General features: G+C 38.2%; 1 protein-coding gene across 7 annotated transcripts in view; it reads left to right on the top strand.

The window, feature by feature from the left end:
- FAM172A (family with sequence similarity 172 member A) overlaps positions 1-25,878 on the top strand; it is a 497,808-nt gene that overhangs the window by 69,401 nt on the left and 402,529 nt on the right. For all 7 annotated transcript variants that reach the window (XR_007515229.1, XM_049867989.1, XM_049867961.1 and 4 more), the window contains one exon: positions 3,423-3,523. Coding sequence is in view for 6 of the 7 variants with exons in the window: in XM_049867989.1 (XP_049723946.1) it covers positions 3,423-3,523 (101 nt within the window). In the remaining variant the exon portion in view is untranslated. The remainder of the gene's footprint in view (positions 1-3,422; positions 3,524-25,878) is intronic.

The raw sequence follows: 25,878 nt of genomic DNA, 5'->3' as shown, positions 1-25,878 counted from the left end.
ATTCAAGCCTCGAGTTGCAATAGTGAAGGATTCCATGGGGAAAATATTAAACGACGCAGGAAGCATCAAAAGAAGATGGAAGGCATACACAGAGTCATTATACCAAAAAGAATTAGTCGATACTCAACCATTTCAAGAGGTGGCATATGATCAGGAACCGAGGGTACTGAAGGAAGAAGTCCAAGCTGCTCTGAAGGCATTGGCGAAAAACAAGGCTCCAGGAATTGATGGAATATCAATTGAGATGTTTCAACAAACAGATGCAGCACTGGAGGTGCTCACTCGTCTATGCCAAGAACTGTGGAAGACAGCTTCCTGGCCAACTGACTGGAAGAGATCCATATTTATGCCTATTCCCAAGAAAGGTGATCCAACTGAATGTGGAAATTATAGAACAATATCATTAATATCACACGCAAGCAAAATTTTGCTGAAGATCATTCAAAAACGGCTGCAGTAGTATATCGACAGGGGACTGCCAGAAATTCAGGCCAGTTTCAGAAGAGGATGTGGAACCAGGGATATCATTGCTGATGTCAGATGGATCCTGGCCGAAAGCAGAGAATACCAGAAGGATATTTACCTGGTTTTTATTGATTATACAAAGGCATTCGACTGTGTGGATCGTAACAAACTATGAATAACACTGCGAAGAATGGGAATTCCAGAACACTCAATTGTGCTCATGAGGAACCTTTACATAGATCAAGAGGCAGTTGTTTGGACAGAACAAGGGGATACTGGTTGGTTTAAAGTCAGGAAAGGTGTGCGTCAGGGTTGTATTCTTTCACCATACCTATTTAATGTGTATGCTGAACAAATAATCCGATAAGCTGGACTATATGAAGAAGAATGGGGCATCAGGATTGGAGGAAGACTCGTTAACAACCTGTGTTATGCAGATGACACAACCTTGCTTGCTGAAAGTGAAGAGGACTTGAAGCAGTTACTAATGAAGATCAAAGACCACAGCCTTCAGTATGGGTTACACCTCAACATAAAGAAAAGAAAAATCCTCACAACTGGACCAATGAGCAACATCATGATAAATGGAAAAAAGATTGAAGTTGTCAAGGATTTCATTTTACTTGGATCCACAATCAACAGCCATGGAAGCTGCAGTCAAGAAATCAAAAGACGCGTTGCATTGGGCAAATCTGCCACAAAGGACCTCTTCAAAGTGTTGAAGAGCAAAGATGTCACGCTGAAGACTAAGGTGCGCCTGACCCAAGCCATGGTATTTTCAATCACATTATATGCATGTGAAAGCTGGACAGTGAATAAGGAAGACCGAAGAAGAGTTGACGCCTTTGAATTGTGGGGTTGGCAAAGAATATTGAATATACCATGGACTGCCAAAAGAACGAACAAATCTGTCTTGGAAGAAGTGCAGCCAGAATGCTCCTTAGAGGCAAGGATGGCGAGACTTACATACTTTGGACATGTTGTCAGGAGGGATGAGTCCCTGGAGAAGGACATCATGCTTGTTAGAGTACAGGGTCAGCAGAAAAGAGGAAGACCCTCAACGAGGTGGATTGACACAGTGGCTGCAACAATGAGCTCAAGCATAACAACGATTGTAAGGATGGCGCAGGACCAGGCAGTGTTTTGTTCTGTTGTGCAAAGGGTTGCTATGAGTCAGAACTGACTCGACGGCACCTAACAACAGCAACACATCTATCATTTATGTTTTTAAATATCCTGGACATTCTGTTGCATAGATACAGACTAACAGCATTAGGCGAAGATGCTTGCATTTTGATGAGAGAATGTCATTTTTAAGGGTCTTTTTTTAAGCATAATATAGTCCACCTTTCAATGCAGGGTTAATGGTTTATGTATTTTCAGAGAGGTGAGGGTTTGGGAAAAAGGAAACTGGGTCTCCCTAATCAACCCCTAAAGTGTCAGTGTTAACTTCTTATTTTCAAGGACTTATTTTTCCAAGTTTATTATAATACATTTCCTGGGTCCATTTCGGTGCTGTAACTTTCCTGTTTTTCTTCTCTACTCCTGCACTTTCTCATTGAATGAAAAGAGAATACTACTTTTGTTCAGGCTTCATCACGTCCCTCTTTTGCCTCCAAACGCTTTCTTGTGTTTCACTGCCTTTAGGGTAAAACCCAGACCCAGTAGCTTGTCATTCAGGGCCTTCTATTATTTGATCCCAATTTGCCCTTCCAATCTTACATTATACTATTTGGCTCAATAATCTCTTTGTTTCTGTCAAACTGCATTGTTCACTCTTATTTGAACTCGCTGTCCATTTTTCACAATTGTGTTTATGTTGTCTGGGCGGGAGGAAGGGTTAAAACAATTGGCCTATGGTATATTTCTCTCCTGATTACCAAGGGAATACTCCTGGGGAAAGAAAGAAGACAGGTGCATGGTCTTTTCTCTTTGTAAACTTTTGATAATGAAACTTTTAGTAGATACAAACTAATATTTGCTATGAGAGTCTTTACATGAGCAAAATGACCCTGATTTAAGCATTGTTTACGATACAGAAGCCTACAGTCTGTGAATATATGAGGCATGTTTCTCTTAAGAATATCACAATAGCAGTTTAACTCTCTGGCATATAAAATGGAGGTATTTTGAAACCACAGTGCTCACCAGTATGTGAGGTAAACCTGAATACCTCACTTAGAAACCTCACTTATTCTGCGCCAGAGAACATGTATCCATTATGAGAGGGAAAGACCTGGGGAAGTGTCCTGGATGTCTCAGACCTCTCTCTGCTTTGCCTGTGCCTTCTGGTTGTTTGTACCCTGGAAAGGATTACTAAAACTTAGTCATTATTAGTAAAGACCTCTGATTTGAGTGAGTCTGAGGTGACATTCAGAGCCTGTGTTTGTTCGCTGCCCCAGTTTCCAATTGAAACCCTAGCCATATTTCAAGGACTGGTTGAGAAATCTGACTGAAACTTTCTGAGCCCACGCTAGTCCATAGGAACCCTTCGTTTTCCCAAACTCATTCTAGATTTTATTCAGTGTGTGAGTTGCCTGTTGTAGTTTTTAGATTATTGGCTTACCTCATTCTTGTTCGTTTAACTTCCTAGAAAGTTGCTTAACTTTTTAGTATTTATGCCTTGCCTTCTTAGGTAGCTTCCAAGTTTCTTAAGGACTGGGACCATGCTTACGGCAGTAGATCCTTATACATAGGAGTTCCTCAAATATTGTTAATTTGCATTAGATTAGAGAGATAAAGATTAAAACCATTGCTTTTGAATACTTGGGGACCATTCTTTTATACTATTTATATATTTGTATCATATTGGCATTTAATGAAAAAATCGAATGTGAAAAAATGAAATTTCTAGGTTATTTTAAACTTTTATCAGATATTATTTGTTGTACATTCAATATTATTATAAAGGTAGTCTGGGTCATAACAGTATTGCGTGTTGCTTGTTTATCTTCTAGAGGGGCAGTTAAGACACATAAAAACTGGGGAGCCATTTGTTTTTAACTACCGGGAAGACTTGCACAGATGGAACCAGAAAAGATACGAGGCTCTAGGAGAGGTATGTTCTTATACTCCATGTATTCCTTTAATCTAGATTGTTTTCTAATTCTAAATATGGAGAATAAAGGTTTTGAAGGTGAAGCAGTTCATGTACAAAAAAGGGATTTTTTTAAAAAAACGGTTTTGCCTCCTTTTATTCGATATTCTCAGTGGTTATGTTAAAAAGGTATTCTCAGTTTAAAAGTTTTATGTTTTTATGCAAATATATCATTTCCATGGACTTAATATTGTGTAGTGAGTTGTTACATAGGAAAACAAATTCCTGACAAGTTTCAATTTTTAAAAAATGTTTTTAAGAGGTTGAATCTTCCATTCTGCCAGAAGGAATGAGTATTAAGTGCTTCTCTATAAGAAGTTTGGGATATTTGGACTAAAAAGTTGGATCCAATCTACTTACCTTTGTCTTAATAAAGAACTAGGTTTTGTGAACATTAGGTACCGCACGTGGTCCTGTTGTAGGATCCTTTGAAAATGTTGTTTGTCATTCAGGTGAATGTTTTGTTAAAGCCAAATTTTTTACTCATTCTTTGTCATTTTACGTCTTTATTTTTAGCAAAATACATAGAGACACATTTGTTTAGTGTGATAACTAGTCAGATACCCTGTTTTTCCAAGGAAAAGTTGAAATTCTTATATTCCTTTTTGGCTCATTAATAAAGAAGACAAAGTGGATTATTAGGTTAAATGATAGCATAAGGAATTTATGAAAACTTAGTCTATGTTTGCAGGAGATAGTCTACAAAGGTCTTTCTTATTTATCTGTGTGTCTCTGAGCAAAGGCACTGTCAGCTTTTGTTCCAAACTATCTTTTCGAGGGTGTTTGTATAGGAAATAGCCTTGGAGGTAGAGCTAGTGCCTCCCTCCAGGTCAGAGGGAAGATTTGTTTGCCACCCAAGTTAATAAAGTAATTTCTCTCACTGTGGCAAAAGAGGGACAGGAATGCTAGCTGTTCCCTTCGAAGACGGGATTTTCTAAGTTTGAAATTCCTCAGCTGTGATATGACCTCACTGAATGCTCAGCTTCCATCTGGGCTGCTCCACATTTTCCCCTTGGGACTTGAGCAGCCGGAGGAAGGGATGAGAGCATGATGTTCGTGCTGCCTGTAGTACCCTGAGCAATAAACTCCTTTCATCTCTGACCAGGAGTCTTCTGTCTTCTGGCAGTATCCAAGAAACTGTTGGAGGCTAACTTGTTAGTTTTCAAGGAGAGAAAAACCTAAGACCCTGCACAGTTCTTGACAGTTTCTCCAACATTTATAACTTTAGTATGTTCAGTGCCCTGAATAATTTGTTGCACATTAAAAACGAAAGTTTACCCATTTCCACTTGAATTGATTATATGTTGCAAACTGGTAATATTTCAATTACTTTTATTTTTTTTTTAAGTGGGACCTATCTTTCACTTTTTCTCATAAACGATGTATACTAGCTCACTTGGACAAGTTAATGTTCTCCAGATATACCTTATCCCTTTTGGCATCTGTATCGTTTTTTACCCTCAACCTGTATCCTCCCACATCTTCTTTATCAAAATCCAGCCAGTCAGTCTTTTTAGATCATTAATAAATATCTGTGCAATAAATGAATGAGTGTGATATAAGTATATAAACTGTTTAGTGTAAATTCATCTTTGCATTTTAGAGAATTTCTTAATGTCAGCAATTTAAAGACATTTTCTTATTGCAGGAAAGGAGAATGTTATGTTAATGATATTTTTCCTCTTTCTATAGCTAAGCAGTTTATTAATTTTATTTCAGTTCCCTCTGAAATTCTAGAAGTTTCAGAATCTTAAGGTTTTGTTGGTCAAATTTACTTGATAAAAAGATTATGTTGTTAATGTTGTTAGGTACTGTCGAGTCACTTCTGACTCATAGCGACCGTGTATATGACAGAATAAAACACTGCCCTGTCCTGTGCCATCTTCAAAATTTTTGCTGTGTTTGAGCCCATTGTTGCAGCCACTGTGTTAGTCCATCTTGTTGATGGTCTTCCTTTTTTTCACTGATCCTCTACTTTACCAAGCATGGTGTTCTTTTCCAGGAACTGGTCCCTCCTGATAACATGTCCAAAGTATGTTAGATAAAGTCTTGTCATCCTCTCTTCTAAGGAGCATTCTGGCTGTACTCCTTCCAAGGCAGATTTGTCCATTCTTCTGGCAGTATGCGATATATTCAATACTCTTGGCCAGCACTGTAATTCAAAGGTGTCGGTTCTTCGGTCTTCTTTATTCATTGTGCAGCTTTCGCATGCATATGAGGTGATTGAAAGTACCGTGGCTTGGGTCAGGCACATCTTAGTCTCCCAAGTGACATCCTTGCTTTTTAATGCTTTAAAGAAGTCTGTTGCAGCAGATTTGCCCAATGCAATGTTTGATTTCTTGACTGCTGCTTCCATGGGTGTTGATTGTGGATCCAAGTATTGGGTCCTGGACAATTTCAGTATTTTCTCCGTTTATCATGATGTTGCTTATTGGTCAAGTTGTGAGGATTTTTGTTTTATGTTGAGGTGTAATCCAGCTGAAGGCTTTGGTTTTCCTGAAGTCCTCTTCAAGTTCTCTTTGCTGTCAGCAAGCAAGGTTGTGCGATTTGCATATCACACATTGTTATTGTGTCTTCCTCCAGTCCTGATGCTGCATTCTTTTTCGTATGGTCTGGCTTCTTGAATTATGTACTCAGTATACAGATTGAATAAGTACGGTGATAGGATACTACCCTGACACACACCTTTCCTGATTTTAAACCATACGGTATCCCCTTGTTCTATTTGAAAGTCTGCCTCCTGGTCTATGTACAAGTTCTGCATGAGCACAATTAAGTGTTCTGGAATTCCTATTTTCACAATGTTATCTATAAGTTGTTGTGATCCACACAGTCAGATGTCTTTGCAGAGTCAATAAAAGACAGGTAAACATCTTTCTAGTATTTTCTGCTTTCAGCCAAGAGCCATCTGACATCAGCAGTGATACTTCTTATTCCATGTCCTCTCCTGAATCCAGCTTGAATTTCTGGCAGTTCCCTGTAGATGTACTGCTGCAACCAGTTTTTGAATTATCTTCAGCAAAATTTTACTTGTGTGTGATAGTAGTGACATTGTTTGATAATTTCCGCGTTCTTTTGGATTTCCTTTCTTTGGAATGGGCACAAATATGCATCTCTTTTAGTTGGTTAAGAAAAGAAAAAAGAGATTGTAGATGTGGTATATTCTGTTGGAAATTTTTTAACCTTCATAGTCAAACTCCAGACTTTAGTCACTATAATTCAAAAAATGAAAGTTCTTATATATCTATGTGTAGTTCCTAAAAAACAAATAAACCTTTTAAGTTAAATTTTGGAAATAACTTAGTGCTTGAGGTTACCAAAATGATCTCTAGTTCCATTAAACAATAACCTTTGGAAAGCATCCCACCAAGTGCCGGACAAACAAGCACCGAAAAGAATTCGGTTTCTTTCCGCTCATCTGTGGTCATAGAATAGGATTTACAAAATAGAACAAATTTGAGTATACTGCCTAGGAGCCTGCCTTAAAGATTGAAGTTTTAAAGAAACAGAGTTTTCCTTCAGCCAGCAATCTAAACCAAAATCCCTTCAGTTATTTTAGTGTTTTCCTACTGAATATCAAGTTTTGTCTTCCGCTGAGAGCTGCTATATATGTTGCAGAACTGCTGTTTTGGTTTATGTTGTTTATTTCTCTCTTAAGATTATTATAGCAGTCATTCAGCAGAAATTGTTTTTAAGACTTGCTCCTGAAATGCTATATCATTTCTATGTAAATTAAACTTATTGTGTAAGTAAAATAAACTGAGATGTCAGTTTGTTTTTAGAATAGAGTGTGATAACTACAGGAGAGAATATTCTTTACACCCACATAGTTTACATTTTTATAGTGAAACAAATGCTCCTGCTAATATGTGTGAATTTTTATACTATCCACAGATAGTTTGAAACACATATAGCTGTTAATAAGTTTGAATAACTTCTCAAAATTTACAAAGATACTGTTAATTTAAGGAGGTGAGAGAGTGGTGTAAAAGGGTAATTTCAAAATAGAAGTTTGTGCGTGTGTGTGTGTGGGCGCATGTGTGTATTGGAGTTGAATCATGTTCTGGGTAGACTCAGTTAATCAGAAAGACCAGAAAGGCCATCCTGTTAAGTAGTAAATAGATAGCCACTGTTGAGTTAGCTCTGACTCATGGTGACCTTATGAATAAGAAAATGAAACATTGGCCAATCCTATGTCATCCTCCCGATTGCTGGCATGTCGAAGTCTATCATTGAAGCTATTGTTCTATTCCATCTCTCTGAGAGTCTTCCTTTCTGGCCTTCTACTTTACCAAACACAATGTCCTCCTCTGTGATTGATCCGTCCTGATGACATGTCCAAAGCAGGCAAATCAGACAGTGTTCTATCGTGACCCACAGGGTTTTCATTGGCTGATTTTGGGGAATAAATTGCCATGTCTTTCTTCCTAGTTTGACTTAGTTTGGAAGCTCCACTGAAACTGTCCACCATGGTTGACCCTGCTGGTATTTGAAACTCTGGTGACATAGTGTCCAGCATTATAGCAACACATAAACCACCACAGTTCAACAGGCTAAAAGATGGGTGGTGGAGGTAGTAAATTCGATGGTAGAAACTTAGCGTGTGACTTGTGAATTTTTCTCAACTATATCGTTAATGTCCGTACTAAAACTTTTTAAGCAGCAGAAATTTTAATGAGAGAAGGTTTTTATTTTCATGCCTAACTTGGGTTTTTACATTTCCTTTGATATTTTTCTTGATTGCCCCTTTATGAATTGAATAAATTGCCAATGTGCTTAATAAGAGAATAGCAGCAATTAGGTAATCTCATAAGCTTGGCTCTCTTTTAACGGATAGGATCATACTTACAAAAACAACTAAGATTATGTTTTTTCCTCTGGGCCTAAATTAGCAATATGTTTTGTAAATTATTGGAAAATTACTGAAAAATGTTACATTAGGAAAAAGAAAGAAATTTATTAAAAAATGTAAGTTGGTGGCATTTCAATGGCCATACTGAGGTATTTGAAACTAGGAGTGACTTAAAGACTAAAAATACAAATAATCATTATTTTAATACTCAGATACTTGTACATAATTTGATTATCTGTGTGTATTAATGCCTTCATATATCGTGACATTCACACATCTTACAGTGTGACAGAAACAAAGTACTGGCAATCAGAAGATTTGGGTCTTAGTTCTGGTTTGTCATCATTTGTATGACTTTAGAAAAGTAATATTTGTGAGGCTTCCTTGTAAAATCGGGATAAAATTCTCTGCACTGTTGAAAGAAATAAGTAAAATGGATACATGTGGTTAAATTTTATTTTTAAACATGCTATGCAAATGTTAGGAACATGGAATGAAAACAGAACTATGCTATTTAAGAAGGTTTCTGATTTGCCATTATTATTTCTATTAAGAAGGTTTAATCTCTCATGTTTTTAAAATCTTTTTTGTTCCTTTTATTTTCTGTCTAGTTATTATGATAAATGTCAAGCTTATTTTTCTATAGTAAGGAAGAAGAAATGACTACTGGCCCAGATTTGTTAGCATTCTCCTTTAACTCCCATCTGTCTCTAGCATCAGGTCCTACAGGTGGAGTACTATACCTAGTACTCCATAATTTTATGCAAATAACCCGTACTTTCTGCATTTGTTTGCTGGCCGCACCCACTCATTCCACCTCCCCCCCGCCCACTAGGTATTTTCCTAAGTGCACTGTGCTAGTTTTTTCTTACAGCAACACGTGAAAGAGGATTGGCATGGCGGCACTTGTGAGGGTGCCAGGGGGCTGGGAGGGTGCAGCCAGCAAACAAATGCAAAAGGCACACATGTAGTAATTATACGCCTTAGAATTGAAAAAAACAGTCGTTGAAATTATTTTCTTTGTTTTGTGGTTTACATAAGATAACCCACTGAAAAAGACTATAAGCCTCTTAAGGACAGTGTCCACTGACATATGAGCATTTATACAGACAAATTGAACAAAGTACAAAGTTGTTTTATCCAAGAGTGATAGTAAAGGCTGTGTATGTAAGCTATTGGGACTGGATAGTGAAGAGTCGGTGTGTTTGTATAAACTGTATATGATTGTTAATGTGTTGTTTTGATAATGTTTTATTAATTGCTACAAAGTACATAGTCAATCATAGGTTTTAAAATAGTACCTAATGTGCATGTCAATGATTCTGTGGGCAGTAATCAAAAATAAATTTGCCTAGCTTTTTTTGGAGCCCTAGTGTTGCAGTGGTTAAGAGCTATGGGCTGCTAACCTAAAGGCTAAAGGTTAGCAGTTCAAATTCACCAGCTGCCCCTTGGAAACCCTATGGGGCAGTTCTGTTCTGCCCTATAGGATCGTTATTAGTTGGAATTGACTTGACAGCCATGGATTTGGTTTTTGATTTTTTATTTTATCTTTGATTCTATTTTGATGTGTACAGTTATGTTGTGGAACCTATGTTCTGTCAGTTGTCTGCTCCCCTTTAACTTTCATTTCACTTTCCCTACTGGCTTTTTCTAGTTAACATTTAAATGTGTACAAGTCTTGCCTCTTTTAATGTTCTTTAGCATTTGTTTGCTCAGTTAGCAACATTTGACATTGTGACTTCTTTCTTTGCAAAGTATTATGATAACTATGCTCTAATGTTACAGTATTCTCCAGGTTGTCTTCTTATCTTTTTTGGACACCCATTGTTTGTCACCTTTGCGGTTTCTTATTCTTTTATCCACCCTTTAATGGTAGGTTTGCCAGAGCTCAGTCCTGGGTCTTCTGTTTTTCCTGTTTTTCTCATTTTGTGTAGTTTCTCTGGGTGAATCAGTCTATTTTCATAGCTTCTAAGGGGCCCTGGTGGTGCAGTGGTTTAGAGCCCAGCTACTAACCAAAAGGTCAGCAGTTCAAATCCACCAGCCGCTCCTTGGAAACCCAGTGATGCAGTTCTACTCTGCCTATGGGGTCACTATGAGTCAGAATCAACTCAATGGCAGTGGGTTTGGTGTTGTGTTTTATAGCTGATACCATCTTTGTGCTTTTTGATTCCCAAATCCATGTCTGTATCCCCATGTCTCTCTGCTATGTACTGTATCTTCACTTGAGTATTTCATTAGGCCCCTCACACTCTGTATGTGCAAAACAACTGATCATCTTGCCGCTCTTCAGGAAATGTGTTCCCATACACCACTAATCTGTCTCACCACCCAGGCCAGGTATCTAAGAGTTAAACTTGAGTTCCTTTTTTCCCTCAATTCACACAGCTCACTGATCTTCCTGATTATTCCTATAACCCTTTCCATCCATGCTGTGACCAGTTTAATTCAGACTCCTTTCATCTGTCCATCCATTCATCTGTTTATTCAGTTAGTTATTAAATTAACAGATATTTGTTGAGTGACTGCTCTGTGCCAAACAGGGGAGATGACACAATTAACGAAATAAGTAAATATCCCTGCCCTCTGGGAGATTTTATTCTAGTGGGTGATGGGGAGACAGATAATAACAAAATAAAAAAGTGAAGTATATGGTATTTAAATGGTGATGAATAGTTTGGAAAAAGTTAAGGCCACAGGACAGAATGAGTTGAAGCAGTGGAAAGTGTATGTATATAGAAAAGTTCTAAGCACTGAACTTAGAAGAACTTTAGCGTTAAGAAGTTGAGAAGATAATAAATCAGCAATAGAGACGTAAAAGAATAGGCTATTGAGGCAAAAGGAAAACTAGAAGAATGTAATGTCCTTAAAGCCATATGAAGCATATATACCAAGGAGGAAGAATGATGAACTGACCAATACATTCAGTCACATGGAGATCAGTGAAGATGCTCTGGTTGGAGTTCTCCTGACTCATCTTACTGGCTCAAGTTCTTGCCACTCTGAAGCCAGAGTAATTTTATAAAATTACAAACTTTATTACCATCTCTTTCTCCTTGACCTGAGGATAATGTTCATACTCCTTAATATGGCCTACAAGACCCCAACTGACCTTTGTAGCTTCATCTTTCTTTGTTGTACTGTAACCCTTAACCATTATGAACTTTTTGAGTTATTTGGTGTTACAGTCAATTTTCATTATTTCAAGTAGTTATATTCTGTAAGTCACTGTCAACATTGAATTAGCAAATACAGAACCTTTGCTCTTAGGGAAAATACAGGGTTTAGTTCTTGCAAACTTTTGGTCACAACGTTTTTGTCAGCTTATCAGCACATAACCTTGTTTTATGTGTGTTCCTGTTTAAAGACATCTTATTTAATATATATCGTTGATTCATTAACGTTGTGTTCCTGGCCAACAGCGTTTTAACTTATGCCTGAATGAAGCTTATCTAACACACTCATTTTTTTCTGTAAGCAATTGCAGCCTTCTTACGTATAAGAACACTAGAAAGCACTTCAGCTCTATACCTGGGGGCCATTTTAAATAGCAAAATCACCAGCCAAAAGCAAAAAAATGGGAAAAAACATAGCACTAAATATATCTTGAAAAGGATGCTTATTTACAGTATGAGAGATGAAACAAGCAAGCAGAGGGTTGCCTTGTTCGACCTCAGCTGGGAACATGTGCATTGGTGACTCAGATTTTTCATTGCTGTGTGCATGCGCGTACCCATGACTGACCACGAAAGTGCTGAGTATTGATTTTGGGGTTACAAATAACTTTTAGTGAGTGGGCAAATTCACAAATGTGCAATCTGTGAATAACGAGGATCACCTGTATTTTCCTCACAGCCGTATTATGACTTCTCTTTGCACAAACCACTTGGTCCCCCTTCATCTGTCTAACTGCTGCTCATCCTTCAGGCAATAACTTAGGTATCACTTCTTCAGTGAAGCCTTCTCTGATCCCTGGATTACGTTAGATTCTCAGAGATCCCAGCAATTACTGTCACAACTCATATCACACTGTTTTTTTCTCGTGTTTAATATTAGTCTCTCTCAGACACTTCTTTCTCTCTAGACTATCAGCTTAGTACGGTTAGGAGCCCTGTTTATTTGGTTGAATAAATACTAGGTAAGATGAGAATATGGTATTTCTGTCCAGTATTATGATAGATGTGAAACGTTTTCCCTGTTTCAGCCAGTTGTGGTTTCAGATGTGTGTGTATATATATATATATATATGTATATATGTATGTATGTATTTTTATGTAAAACAGGAAAGTTTAGCCTACTTTTTTAAAGTCTGTATTTGGTATAAACATCTAGCAGGAAAAATATCCATGAAAGTGGGATTGGGAGGTAACGAATAACAGATTCTAAAAGTGTTAACGTTTATATAGACTGGAAAAAAGAAGAGAGAAGATGCCAGAAGGCTTGATCATAGTTTATAGATCCCTTCAAGGTAAAACTATAAAGGAAGGAAGGGAATTATTCTTATTCTCTCAAGATCGTGGGAAAGCATTAGTTGCCTGAAGCTAAGAAAAGAAAAGTTTAAGTTGAACATTCAGAGAAAAACTTTCTCTCCTTAAATAGTGAGAGAACTGATGGACAATGGAACAGCCTTAGAAGCACTCAGAGCATCAATTTTGAAACATGGGTGGCGTAGTAGTTAAGAGCTACTGCTGCTAACCAAAAGCTACTGCTGCTAACCACCAGGTGCTGCTTGGAAACTTTATGGGGCAGTTCTGCTCTGTACTATAGGGTTGCTATGAGTTGGAATCTGTTAGATGGCAACAGATTCTTTTTTTTTTTTATTCAAGAAATAATTGGTTGTAGCCTTAGGGTACTACTGCTTTGTCTTGTAATAGTCTAAAGAACTGAGTATACTTTATTTACTTTATATTCAGAACTTATTTTGTGCAGTATGGCTTTTAACGTTTCTTGTAGAGATTTCACAGATGAGTAAGCAAAGCAAGAGAAAGGTAAAATGATTTTCCGAAGGACATTCGGTAAGTTATTTATTAGATACCATATTCATAGTTCTTAGTCATTGCTTTCCAGTACACTACATTGAAAATTTTAATCCAGCAGTATAAGCATGAGGGATTTCCTAATATTTTAGGCCTGGTATTATGGTAATGTAATACACACTTGTATTTTAATGTAGTTAGATTTTATTTTAAAAATATTTAGGCCAACCCATTCTTATAATATTTGGAATCACTGTTTCTAACATGGTAAATTCTTCTGTGAAGTAAGGTGAGCATTTAGAGAATTTATCACTTTTTCCTCCAAAGTAATTTTTAGTAAATTAGTTGTATGATATAATAAAGGATAATTTAGAGTCTGTAGTAGTTAAAATCTGACTCAAGATACTGAGTTTTAAGGGTTCTTCTGCACAAAAACCTAGCTGACTGGCCGTTGAAAGTAGTATCAATAATATTGCATTTCCTTACTTGGAAATAACCAATTTATTGGCACAGATTTTTAAACTGACATGCTATCTGGTATGTTTAGTAGTTTGCCATATAATGAACCTTGCTTACTGCTGTGTGAGACATTGTCTATGTCATCCATTTCACCCAGTCTGCTGCTCTTCCTGTCACATAAACTGCAGCCTTTGTATTCTTCAAAATTCCTCTTGGAACCTATATATTTTTTTTATTTTCAAGTGGTTACTTTGATTGAGAAATGAGGTGGAATTCCCTGGTACAACCCCCTTCTTAGGTTTTAAGCTTTTCTAAGTAATTGCCATTTTATATAAGACAAACTCTCTTGGTCATCAGATTGTTCACTAGAGTGCTTAATTAAAGCCTGTATCCTTAGTTATAAAATTGTTTGTTACAACTTGATTAGTTAGTAGGAGCTCTATTACCAACTTCTGACTGGTTTCTAACTAACTTACCGAATAACTGATGCACACTGTTGTGGCTAGGGTATTCTCCAGTGGCCTATGTTTCTTTCTCTGCAGCTGAGTTTGTTTTCAAACTTGTTTCTTCCCAATTATGCTTTCTATTATTATTCTGTAAAGCAATGAAAGCTGAAAGGAAAGAGAAAGAATTGTTATTTCTATGAAACAAAGTTGAATAATTTGGGAAGATTGGATAAAGACAAGTAGTGAAGGACATTGCTGTCAGATTACATATGAGTGAGGTAACTAAAATTTTATGTGTATGTGTGCATGTGTAGAAAGTTGTAAAAGTCTCAAAGAATTTTGCACTCAGACTGCTTTGCAAGTGTTTTAAATGTTCTCAACTAAAATCATAGATGATGCGTAATGGTATGATTCTTATAAGAAAGACCAACATTCCAGAATTCCCATCAGTAGAATAATACTCAAAGAAAAGGTTTTGGCTGTATGACAGAAATTGGTAAATGAGTTTGTATGTTTATATTCCTGTGTATGTAAAAAGCCAGTGAAAATATATGAGACAACAATTTTTAGACATTGGACAACAGCTTACTGCATACAGAGAGGTTGTAGGCCAAAGCACAGGGAAGGGAGACCCAGATAAAACCTGGAAGCCTTACTGAGTTGAAAAGATAGAGTTCAGAATTTGGGGAGGGCAGCGGGCCTGGGATTTACTCAAATTTGTGGGGCAATATACAGGAGAGCAGAGAGCTACACAGAAGCAAAAAGAGAATACTTTGGAGACCCATAGTGTCTCCTTGAGTCTTTGGCTGAATACTGATCAATGCGTGGATGTGAGGAATCTACCAAGGCCAGGGAATAAACCACAGGAAAGGGGCAGGCAGAACAATTTCTGAAGATTGCATGGAGTTAGGAATAGTTTGTGTTTCCACTGGCCAGAGTGAAATGACCTGACACGTACGATATTCCTCAGAAGGTTATGGCCTTATTACTGGCACTAAATTAACCGTAAAGGCCATCCTTCCCTGGGTGGTATATACGGAAGAAAGGTCTGGTGATCTACTTCCAAAAAATCAGCCATTGAAAACCCTGTGGAACATAGTTCTACTCTGACACACATGGGACTGCCATGAGCCAGAGCCAACTTATTGGCAGCTGGTATACATAAAGGCTATTCAGTACTCACTCTAACAAAGCTTAAAAGTATTCTCACAGGGATTGAACTGTATCTAAGTAACTTAACTGTGACCCAGAATCTCAGAGTAAAACCTCAGGATATTTTAAAGAATAATAATAATAATAATAATAAAAAAATCCAGCAAACAAAATAAAATTCACAATGTCTGACCTCTGATAAAAAATTACCAGGCGTTAAATGCAAAAAAGTAGGAACATATGACCCATAAGTGGGAGAAAAATGAATCAGTGGAAACAAACCCAGAAACAATACATAGGATAGGATGCGATTAGTAGACGAGAACATTAGAAAGGCTATTATAAGTATACTCTGTAGTTCAGGAATGTAGAGGAGTGCTTGAACAGGATGAGGAGGGAAATAGGAGATTAAAAAACCAAAAACAAAACCCAGAACACCCAAATTGAAACTTCAGAGGTGAACAATATCTGATTTGAAAATACACTGGTTGAGATTAATAGCAGATTTGACACTGAGGAACCAAAGTTTAGTAAACTTGAAGAACAGCAATAGGAACCAAAAGCAAAAACAAAACTGAAAAAAGTAAACAGAAAATTATTGAGCTGTGAAACAACATCAGGGGGCCTTAGGTGTTTGTAACTAGAGACTCAGAAGGAGCAGAGATAAGGGACAAAAAAATATTTGAAGGAATAATGAAAAATTTCCACATTTGATGATAAATATAAACCCACAGATCCGAGAAGCTCAATCAACCCCAAACAGAAGAAATATGAAGAAAACACACTAAGGCAGAATATACTAAAATCGCTAAGAATCGGTCATAAAAAAAAAATTGCAAAAGCACGTAGAGGGAAAAAAATACATTTGAAGGAACAAGGACAACTGACTTGTCATCAGAAACAACGCAAGCCAGAGTGACAAAGAAAGAGAAAATAAAGAAAAGATCATCCTAGAATTCTGTGCCCAGCAAAAAAAAAAAAAAAATACTGTTTAAAACTGAAGGTAAAGTAGTTTTTCAGGCATATAAAAGCTGAAATAATTCATCAACAGTAGACAGACACTACATGAAATGTTATAAGAAGTTCTTCTGGGATATGAGATGGAAATTTGGATTTAAACAAAGGAGTGATGAGCATCAGGAAATGTTAAAGTACGTAAATAAAAAATTTTAAGTATATTTTTAAATCTCTTTAAAAGGTAATTGATACAATTAAAAAGTAGGTAAGTGGTGTGACTAGACATTTCTCCAAAGGGAATATATGATAAGCCAATAAACCCGTTGCTGTCGAGCCGATTCCGACTCATAGCAACCCTATAGGGCAGAGTAGAACTGCCCCTATAGGGTTTCCAAGGAATGACTGGTGGATTTGAACTGCTGACCTTTGGGTTAGCAGCCAACCACTTACCCACTGCACCACCAGAGCTGTCGTATAAGCCAATAAACATATGAAAAAATGCTGTATATTGTTAGTTACTAAAAGCCATCACTAGAAATGGAAATCAAAAACATAGCGCAATAACTCTTCATAGCCACTAAAATGAGCATAATAAAAAAGAAAGACAGTATCAAGTGCTGACAAAGATGTGGAGAAATTGGAACCTTTTTACATTTCTAGTGGAATTATAAAATGATGTGGCCATTTTGGAGAACAGTCTGGCAGTCCCTGATAATGTTAAACCATGTAACCATTGAATTACTGTATGACCCAGCAATTCCAATCCTTGAAGAGAAATGAAAGCATGTCCATTCAAAAACTTTTTATGGCAGCCTTATTCATAATAGAGAAAAGTGGCAACAACCCAAGTGTATATCGGCTGATGACTAAATAAACAAAATATAGTATCTCCATACAATGGAATATTATTTGGCCGTAAATGGGAATGAAGTACTACTGATAACTGCCAGAACTTGGATGAACCTTGAAAACATCATGCTGAATGAAAGAAGCTGGTCACAAAAGACCGCATATTGTATGATTCCAATATATCAAGTGACTAGAATAGGCAAATCCAGACAGAGAGAAAGTAGATTAGTAGTTTCTGGGAGTCAGAGGGATAGCAGATGAGAAGTGACTACAAATTGGTATGGGATTTCTTTTTGGGAATGATAAAAGATAATAGACTATTGGGACAAAAATAGTTATAATGAATGGTAGTGTTTAAAGCATATGTAGAGGTAAAACGTGTGACAGCAGTAGCACAAAGTCTGGGAAGGAGGAAGTGGAAGTATTGTGTTCTAAGGTTTTTTTTTTGCTATATGTGTGGTATAATTTGAAGATAGATTCTGATATATTAAAGATTATACTGTAATCTGTGGACCAACCTTTAAAAAAAGAAAACAAAGATGTTTTTGATTAAGCTAATAAGGGAAGAGAAAATGAAATAATCAAAAGTACTCAGTCAATACTGATTGAGTACTTTTGATTATTTCCTTTAATCAGACTGGAAAAGAATGAAAAAGAAACAAAGGGGAGAAATAGTGTCTGCCTACTTTGCACATGCAGACTGTGCCTCAACAATTCTAAGCTGCCATAGTACTGCTAGGAATGAGGACTTCACCCAGTGGAATAAACCACTCCATGGTGTGCTGCATTGATCCAGTATGGTCAGGCTGTACAGGTGAGACGTGTATACAGTGTTGGCAAAGTGAAAGTCCCTATTGTTATTTATAAAAAGCAAATGGGAAACAATAGGAAAAGATTACTTATGGTGAACCAGTCCTTCCCCCTTACATGTAACCCACTTTATAGGAGAGGAACCTGCGTACATTTCAAAGGAGGAACCTCATCTTACCCTTCCCCAAATTACCTATGTCCATTCTGATGTCGCTCAGCAGACATGCCCTGGTTTGTGTTAGATACTGTGTTCGTGTCACCACTGTCTCCAGCTCCTGCCACACTATTCAGAGCTCACATGACTCCACCCTCACTGCCTGGCCCATGCAGCTCTGCCTATGCTGCCCAGGGCCCACGTGGTTCCTGCAGTGCTCGGCTGTGGGGCCTTGCTGGGCCTAGGGTCACTGGCTCTGCTTTGCTGTAGGAAGACCCTGCATAGGCTCTTCTGAGACTTTGCAAGCAACCCCTACGTGGGGGTGCCCAGCTTTGTTGGCACCCTCCTGCCTGGCGGTGCCCAGCTTCTCTCTGTGGGCCGACATGCCTAACACAGTCATCTCTCTTCTTGGGCCAACAAACCCACTGTCTCTGTCCATCTTCAGTGTTACAGTTCTTGACTTACATTACAGTGCTTTTATTTGGGTCTAGGAGGTTCTCAGCTTAGGGACTCTGGGTGCAAAGGACGTGCTCTGCTCCAGGCTCTTGATGATCATGAGGTTCCCAAGAACCTTTGTGAGACTGACCCTTTGTGTATGAACACTCCCTGACAATCTCAAGGTGTGGCCCTGCCTGCAGGACTAGAAACTGACCAATCCCCTAGGTGGACCACAAACTGCTCAGTCCTACTGGGTGGATTACAAGCTCCTCACCAAAAAAACAAACAAACCCACTGGTGTCAATTCCGACACATAGCAACCACATAGGACAGACTAGAACTGCCCATGAGGTTTCCAAGGCTATAATCTCTACGGAAGCAAACCGCCACATCTTTCTCCTGTGGAGCAGCTGGTGGGTTCGAACCACTGATCTTTTGGTTAGCGGCCAAGTGCTTTAACCACTGCACCACGACCATTTTTGGAGAGTTACAAGCCCGGGCTGGAGAGACCATATAAGAAAAACCCATTGTACCTCAAATAGCAGGATACCAAACCAAAACCCATTGCCATCGAGTCAATTCTGACTCATAGCAACCCTGTTGGACAGAGTAGAACTACCACGTAGGGTTTCCATGGTGTGCCTGGTGGGTTCAAACTGCCAGCTTTTTGGTTAGCAGCTGTAGCTCTTAACGACTACGCCACCAGGGTTTCTAAATAGCAAGATGGTAGATTTAAATTCAACCATAAATGTATATGGTCTTAAAAACTCCAGTTGAAACACAGAGATTGTTATATTGGATAAAAAAGGAAGGCTCAACCATATCCTGTCTACAAGCACTCACTTTACATCTAAAGACACAGATGGGATAAAAAGAAAAAGATGAGGAAAAGATATACTAGGCTAAACCAAAAAACAAAAACAAAAAAAAAACCGAGACCCTTTGCCGTCAAGTCAATTCCAACTCATAACAACCCTAATTTTTTTAATCTTTACAGAAGCAGATTGCCACAGCTTTCTCCTGCTATACCATGCTAGCAGTAATCAGATTGAAACTTGAGCAGCTGTATTAACATCTGAAAAATTAGGTTTTAGAGCGAGGAATATTACTAGGACTAAAGAGCATTATTTCATTATGATAAATGGATCAGTTCATGAAGAAGGCACAATAGTTCTAAAAGTTTATGCACCTAATAACAGACCTTCAAAATGCACAGGGCAAAAATTGATAGGATAGGAAAGAGAAGCAAAGAAATCCACAATTTTAGTTAGACATTTCAGCTTCCCTCTCAATAGTTCACATATCAAATAGACAAAAATATCTTGAAGGATATAGAAGATTTGAACAACATGATTAACCAACATTATCTAACTGGTGATTATAGAATTCTCCATTAAACAATACCAGAATGGACCTTCTTTTCAAGTGCACTCAGAACACTTACCAAAATAGATCATATACTAGACCATAACTTAAAAGGGTTCAAGTAATACAAAGTGTGTTCCCTAAGCGTCACAATGTGTTCTCTCTGTTAGAGAACTACCTAGAAAATTCCCAATTTTGTTGTTTAAAACTAAAGAACATACTTCTAAATAATTTACCAGTCAAAGAAGAAATTACAAGGAAAATTAGAAAATACTTAAAATTTACTGCAAATGTAAAAGATGGAAGCAACCAAGGCGCCCATCAACGGATGAATGGGTAAATAAATTATGGTATATTCACACAGTAGAATACTATGCATTGATAAAGAACAATGATGAATCTATGAAACATTTCATAACATGGAGGAATCTGGAAGGCATTATGCTGAGTGAAATTAGTCAGTTGCAAAAGGACAAATATTACATGAAACCACTCTTACAAGAACTTGAGAAATAGTTTAAACAGAGAAGAAAATATTCTTTAATGGTTACGAGAGTGGGGACGGAGGGAGGGGGCATTCACTAATTAGATAGTAGACAAGAACTATTTGAGGTGAAGGGAAAGACAACACACAATACAGGAGAGGTCAGCACAACTGGACTAAACCAAAAACAAAGAAATTTCCTGAATAAACACTTTGAAGGGCAGGGGTTTGGGGACCATGGTTTCAGGGGACATCTAGATCAATTGGCATGATAAAATCTATTAAGAAAACATCCTGCATCCCACTTTGGAGAGTGGTGTATGGGGTCTTAAACACTAGCAAGCGGCCATCTAAGATGCATCAATTGGTGTCAACCCACCTGGAGCAAAGGAGAATGAAGAACACCAAAGACACAAGGCAATTATGAGCCCAAGAGGCAGAAAGGGCCACATAAACCAGAGACTACATCATCCTGATACCAGAAGAACTAGATGGTGCCCGGCTACAACCAATGACTACCCTGGCAGGCAACACAACAGAGGACCACTGAGGGAGCAGGAGAGCAGTGGGATGCAGAACTCAAATCCTTGTAAAAAGACCAAACTTAATGGTCTGACTGAGGCTAGAAGGACCCTGGAGGTCACAGTCCTCAGACCTTCTGTTAGGAGACCAAGACAGGAACCATTCCCGAGGCCAACTCTTCAGACAGGGATTGGACTGGACTATGGGATAGAAAATGATACTGGTGATGAATGAGCTTCTCGGATCAAGTAGACACATGAGATTATCTGGGCAGCTCCTGTCTGGAGAGATGAGAGGGCAGAGGGGGTCAGAAGCTGGCCAAATGGACACAAAAATAAGGAATGGAGAGAAGGAGTATGCTGTCTCATTAGGGGGAGAGCAACTAGGAGTATATGGCAAGGTGTGTATGAATTTTTGTATGAGAGACCGACTTGATTTGTAAACTTTCACTTGAAGCACAATAAAAATTAAAAAAAAAAAAAAAAGGATTACTGCAAATGAATATACAGCATATCAGAATTTACGGGATGGAGCATGTCATGGATTGAATTGTGTCCCCCAAAAATATATGTCAACTTGGTTAGGCCATGATTCCCAATATTGTTTGGTTGTCCTCTGTTTTGTGATTGACATTTTCCTATGTGTTATAAATCCTGATCTCTGCCTGTGGTTAATGAAGCAAGGTTAGGGTGAGATGTAACACCTTTGTTCAGGTCACATCACGAATCCAATGTAGAGTTTCCATGAGATGTGGCCTGCACCACCTTTTATCTTACAAGAGATAAAAGGAAAGGGAAGTGAACAGAGAGTGGGGGACCTCATACAACCAGGAAAGCAGATCCAAGAGCAGAGTGCATCCTTTGGACCTGGGGTTCCTGTGTAGAGCAGCTCCTAGTCCAGGGGAAGATTGATGAGAAGGACCTTCCTCCAGAGCAGACAGAAAGAGAAAGCCTTCCCCTGGAGCTGATACCCTGAATTTGGACTTCTAGTCTCCTAGACTGTGAAAAAATAACCTTCTCTTTGTTAAAGCCATCTACTTGTGATATTTGTGTTACAGTAGCACTAGATAACTAAGACACAGCTAAAGCAATGTTCTCAAGAGATTTTATAGCATCATATGTTTATGTTATACAAGTAGAAAGGTTTAAGATTAATGACCTAAGCTTCAACCCTAAGAAAGCAGAAAAAATGAGAAATGAAAACCAGTAAGCTGAAAGTAATAAAGTGCAGAAGTCAATTATATACAGAAAGTAAGCCAACAAAGAAAAATTGGTAAAACCAAAAGCTGTTTTGTTTTTGTTTTAATTGTACTTTAGGTACAGATTTACAGAACTAGTTTCTCATCAAATAGTACACACATTGTTCTATGACATTGGTTAACAACCCCTGGACATGTTAGCACTCTCCCTTCTCAACCCTGGGTTCCCTATTATCAGCTTTCCTGTTCCCTCCTGCCTTTCAGTCCCGGCCCCAAGGCCGGTGTGCCCCTTTAGTCTTATTTCATTCCATGGGTCTGTTCAATCTTGGGCTGAAGGGTGAACCTCAGGAGTGAGCTCATTACTGAACTGAAAGGGTGTCCAGGGGCCATAGTCTCAAGGTTTCTCCAGTCTCTGTCAGGCCAGCAGGTCTTGTCTTTCTTTTTGGGTTAGAATTTTGTTCTATATTTTTCTTCAGCTCTGTCCTGGACCCTCTACTGTGATCCCTGTCAGAGCTATCAGTGGTGGTAGTTGGGTACCATCTAGTTGTACTGGACTCAGTCTGGTGGAGGCCATGGTAGATGTGGTCCATTAGTCCTTTGGACTAATCTTTCCCTTGTTTCTGCAGTTTTCTTCATTATTCCTTCCTCCCGAAGGGGTGAGACCAGTGGAATATCCTAGGTGGCTGCTCACATGCCTTTAAGACACTACTCACCAAAGGAGAATGTAGAACATTTTCTTAGTAAATTATGTTATGCCAGTTGAGCTAGATGTTTCCTGAGACCATGGTCCCCACAGCCCTCAGCCCAGCAATTTTGTCCCTCACGGGGTTTGGATGTGTCTCTGGAGCTACCACGACCTTGTCTTGTACAGGTTGTGCAGGCTTCTCCAGTATTATGTACTGTCTTACCCTTCACCAAAATTTCCACTTATCTATTGTCTATTTAATAAAGTGTTTTTCCATCCCCACCCCCTCCTCCCTCGAAAACAACAAAGATTGTTTCTTTTTGTATGTATGCCTTTTCATGAATATTTTCAGTAGTCGTCTCATACAATATTTGTCCTTTTGTGATTGACTTATTTCACTCAGCATAATGCCCTCCAGATTTATGCACATTGTGAGTTGCTTTACAGATTCATTGCTGTTCTTTATAGTTGAGTAATACTCCGTTATGTGTATGTACTACGGTTTGTTTATCCATTCATCTGCTGATGGGCATCTAGGTTGTTTCCATCTTTTTGCTATTGGGAACAATGCTAAAATGAACATGTGTGTGCATATGTCTGTCCTTGTGATGGCTCTTATTTCTCTGGGTTATATTCCCAGGAGTGGGATTGCTGGATCATACGGTGTTTCTATTTCAAGCTTTCTAAGGAAGCGCCGTATTGTTTTCCAAAATGGTTTTACCATTTTGCATTCCCACCAGCAGCGCATCAGAGTTCCACTCTCCCCGCAGCCTCTCCAAACCAAAAAAACCCCAAACCCACTGCCGTCGAGTCAATTCCGACTCATAGCGACCCTGTAGGACAGAGTAGAACTGCCTCATAGAGTTTCCAAGGAGCACCTGGTGGATTTGAACTGCCGACCTGTTGGTTAGCAGCTGTAGCACTTAACCACCACACCACCAGGGTTTCCGCAGCCTCTCCAACATTTGTTATTTCCTGGTTTTTGATTTGTGCCAGTAATGCTGGGGTGAGATGGTATCTCATTGTGGTTTTGATTTGCATTCCTCTAATGGCTTTTTTTCTAATGGCTAGAGATCCTGAGCATTTCCTCATGTGTCTGTTGGCCGCTTGAATGTCTTCTTTGGTCAAGTGTCCGTTCATTTCCTTTGCCCATTTTTTAATTGGATTATTTGTCTTTTTGTTGTAGAGGTGTTGGAGTTTCTTGTAGATTTTAGAGATTAGACCTTTCTCTGATTTGTAACAGCCAATAATTTTTTCCCAGTCTGTAGGTTCTCTTTTTACTCTTTTGGTGAAGCCTTTTAATGAGTAGAAGTGTTTAATTTTTAGAAGATCCCAGTTATCTAGCTTATCCTCTGCAGCTTATGTGTTGTTTGTATCCTGTTAATGCTGCATATTAGGGCCTCTACTGTTGATCCTATTTTTTCTTCTATGAACTACATGGTTTTTGCCTTTATATTTAGGTCTTTGATTCATTTGAATTAGTTTTTGTATATGGTGTGAGGTATGGGTCTTGTTTAATTTTTTTTGCAGATGGACATCCAGTTTTGCCAGCACCATTTGTTAAAAAGACTGTCCTTTCCCCATTTGATGGACTTTGGACCCTTGTCAAAGATCAGGTTACCATAGGTGGATGGATTTATATCTGAGTTCTCAATTCTGTTCCATTAGTCAGTGTATCTGTCATTGTACCAGTACCAGGCTGTTTTGACTACAGTAGTTGTGTAGTAGGTTCTGAGGTCTGGTAGTGTGAGTCCTCCTACTTTATTCTTCTTCTTCAATAGTGCTTTACTTATCTGGGGCTTCTTCCCCTTACATATAAAGTTAATGATAAGTTTTTTCATGTCTTTAAAGAATTTTGTTGGTATCTGGATCGGTATTATGTTGTGTTTGTAAATCACTTTGGGCAGAATTGTCATTTTCACAATGTTGAATCTACCTATCCATGAACATGGTATGTTTTTCCATTTTTGTAGATCTCTTTTTGTTTCTTGCTTTAGTGTTTTATAGTTTTCTTTATACAGGTCTTTAACATCCCTGGTTAGATTTATTCCCAAATATTTTATTTTTTTAGGGGCTATTATAAATGGTATTGTTTTCCTGATTTCCTTTTCATTTTTCTCTTTATTGGTGTACAGGAATCCAAGTAATTTTTGTGTTTTTTTCTTGTATCTTGCTACTCTGATAAATCTTTCTATTAGTTTCAGTAGTTTTCTCGTGGAGTCTTCTGGGTTTTCTCTGTATAGTATCATATTATCCACAAATAGGGATAGTTTTGCTTCTTCATTTCCAATTTGGATGCCTTTTTGTTTTTTGCCTTATTGCTCTAGCTAGGACTTCCAACACAATGTTAAATAGGAGTGGTGATAAAGGGCATCCTTGTCTTGTTCCTGTTCTCAAGGGGAATGCTGTCAGCCTCTGTCCATTAAGAATGATGTTGGCCATTGGTTTTGCATAGATGCCCTTTATTATAATGAGAAATTTTCCTTCTATACCTATTTTATTGAGAGCTTTTTATCAGGAATGGGTGTTGGACTCTGTTGCATGCCTTTTCTGAGTTGATTGAGATGATCATGTGATTCTTTGTTTTTATTTATGTGGTGGATTACTTTGATTGATTTTCTAATCTTGAGCCATCTTTGTATACCTGGTATGAATCCTACTTGGTTGTGGTGTATTAATTTTTTGTAATGATGCTGAATTCTATTGCCTAGAATTTTGTTGAGAAGTTTTGCATCTGTATTCATGAGAGTTATTGGTCCGTAATTTTATTTTTTTGTGGTGTCTTTGCCTGTTTGATGTCAGGGTTATGCTGGCCTCATAGAATGAATTTGGAAGTTTTGCTTGCTTTTCCATGTTCTGGAATAGTTTGAGTGGTACTGATATAAGTTCTTCTCTGAATGTTTCGTAGAATTCTCCAGTAGAGCCATTTTAGGCCAGGACTTTTTCTTTGGGGGGGGGGGCGGGATTTTTTT

The sequence above is a fragment of the Elephas maximus genome, chromosome 2 (genome assembly GCF_024166365.1).
Source record: "Elephas maximus indicus isolate mEleMax1 chromosome 2, mEleMax1 primary haplotype, whole genome shotgun sequence".
Lineage (NCBI taxonomy): Eukaryota > Metazoa > Chordata > Mammalia > Proboscidea > Elephantidae > Elephas > Elephas maximus.
This window is presented reverse-complemented; position numbering and strand designations above follow the sequence as displayed.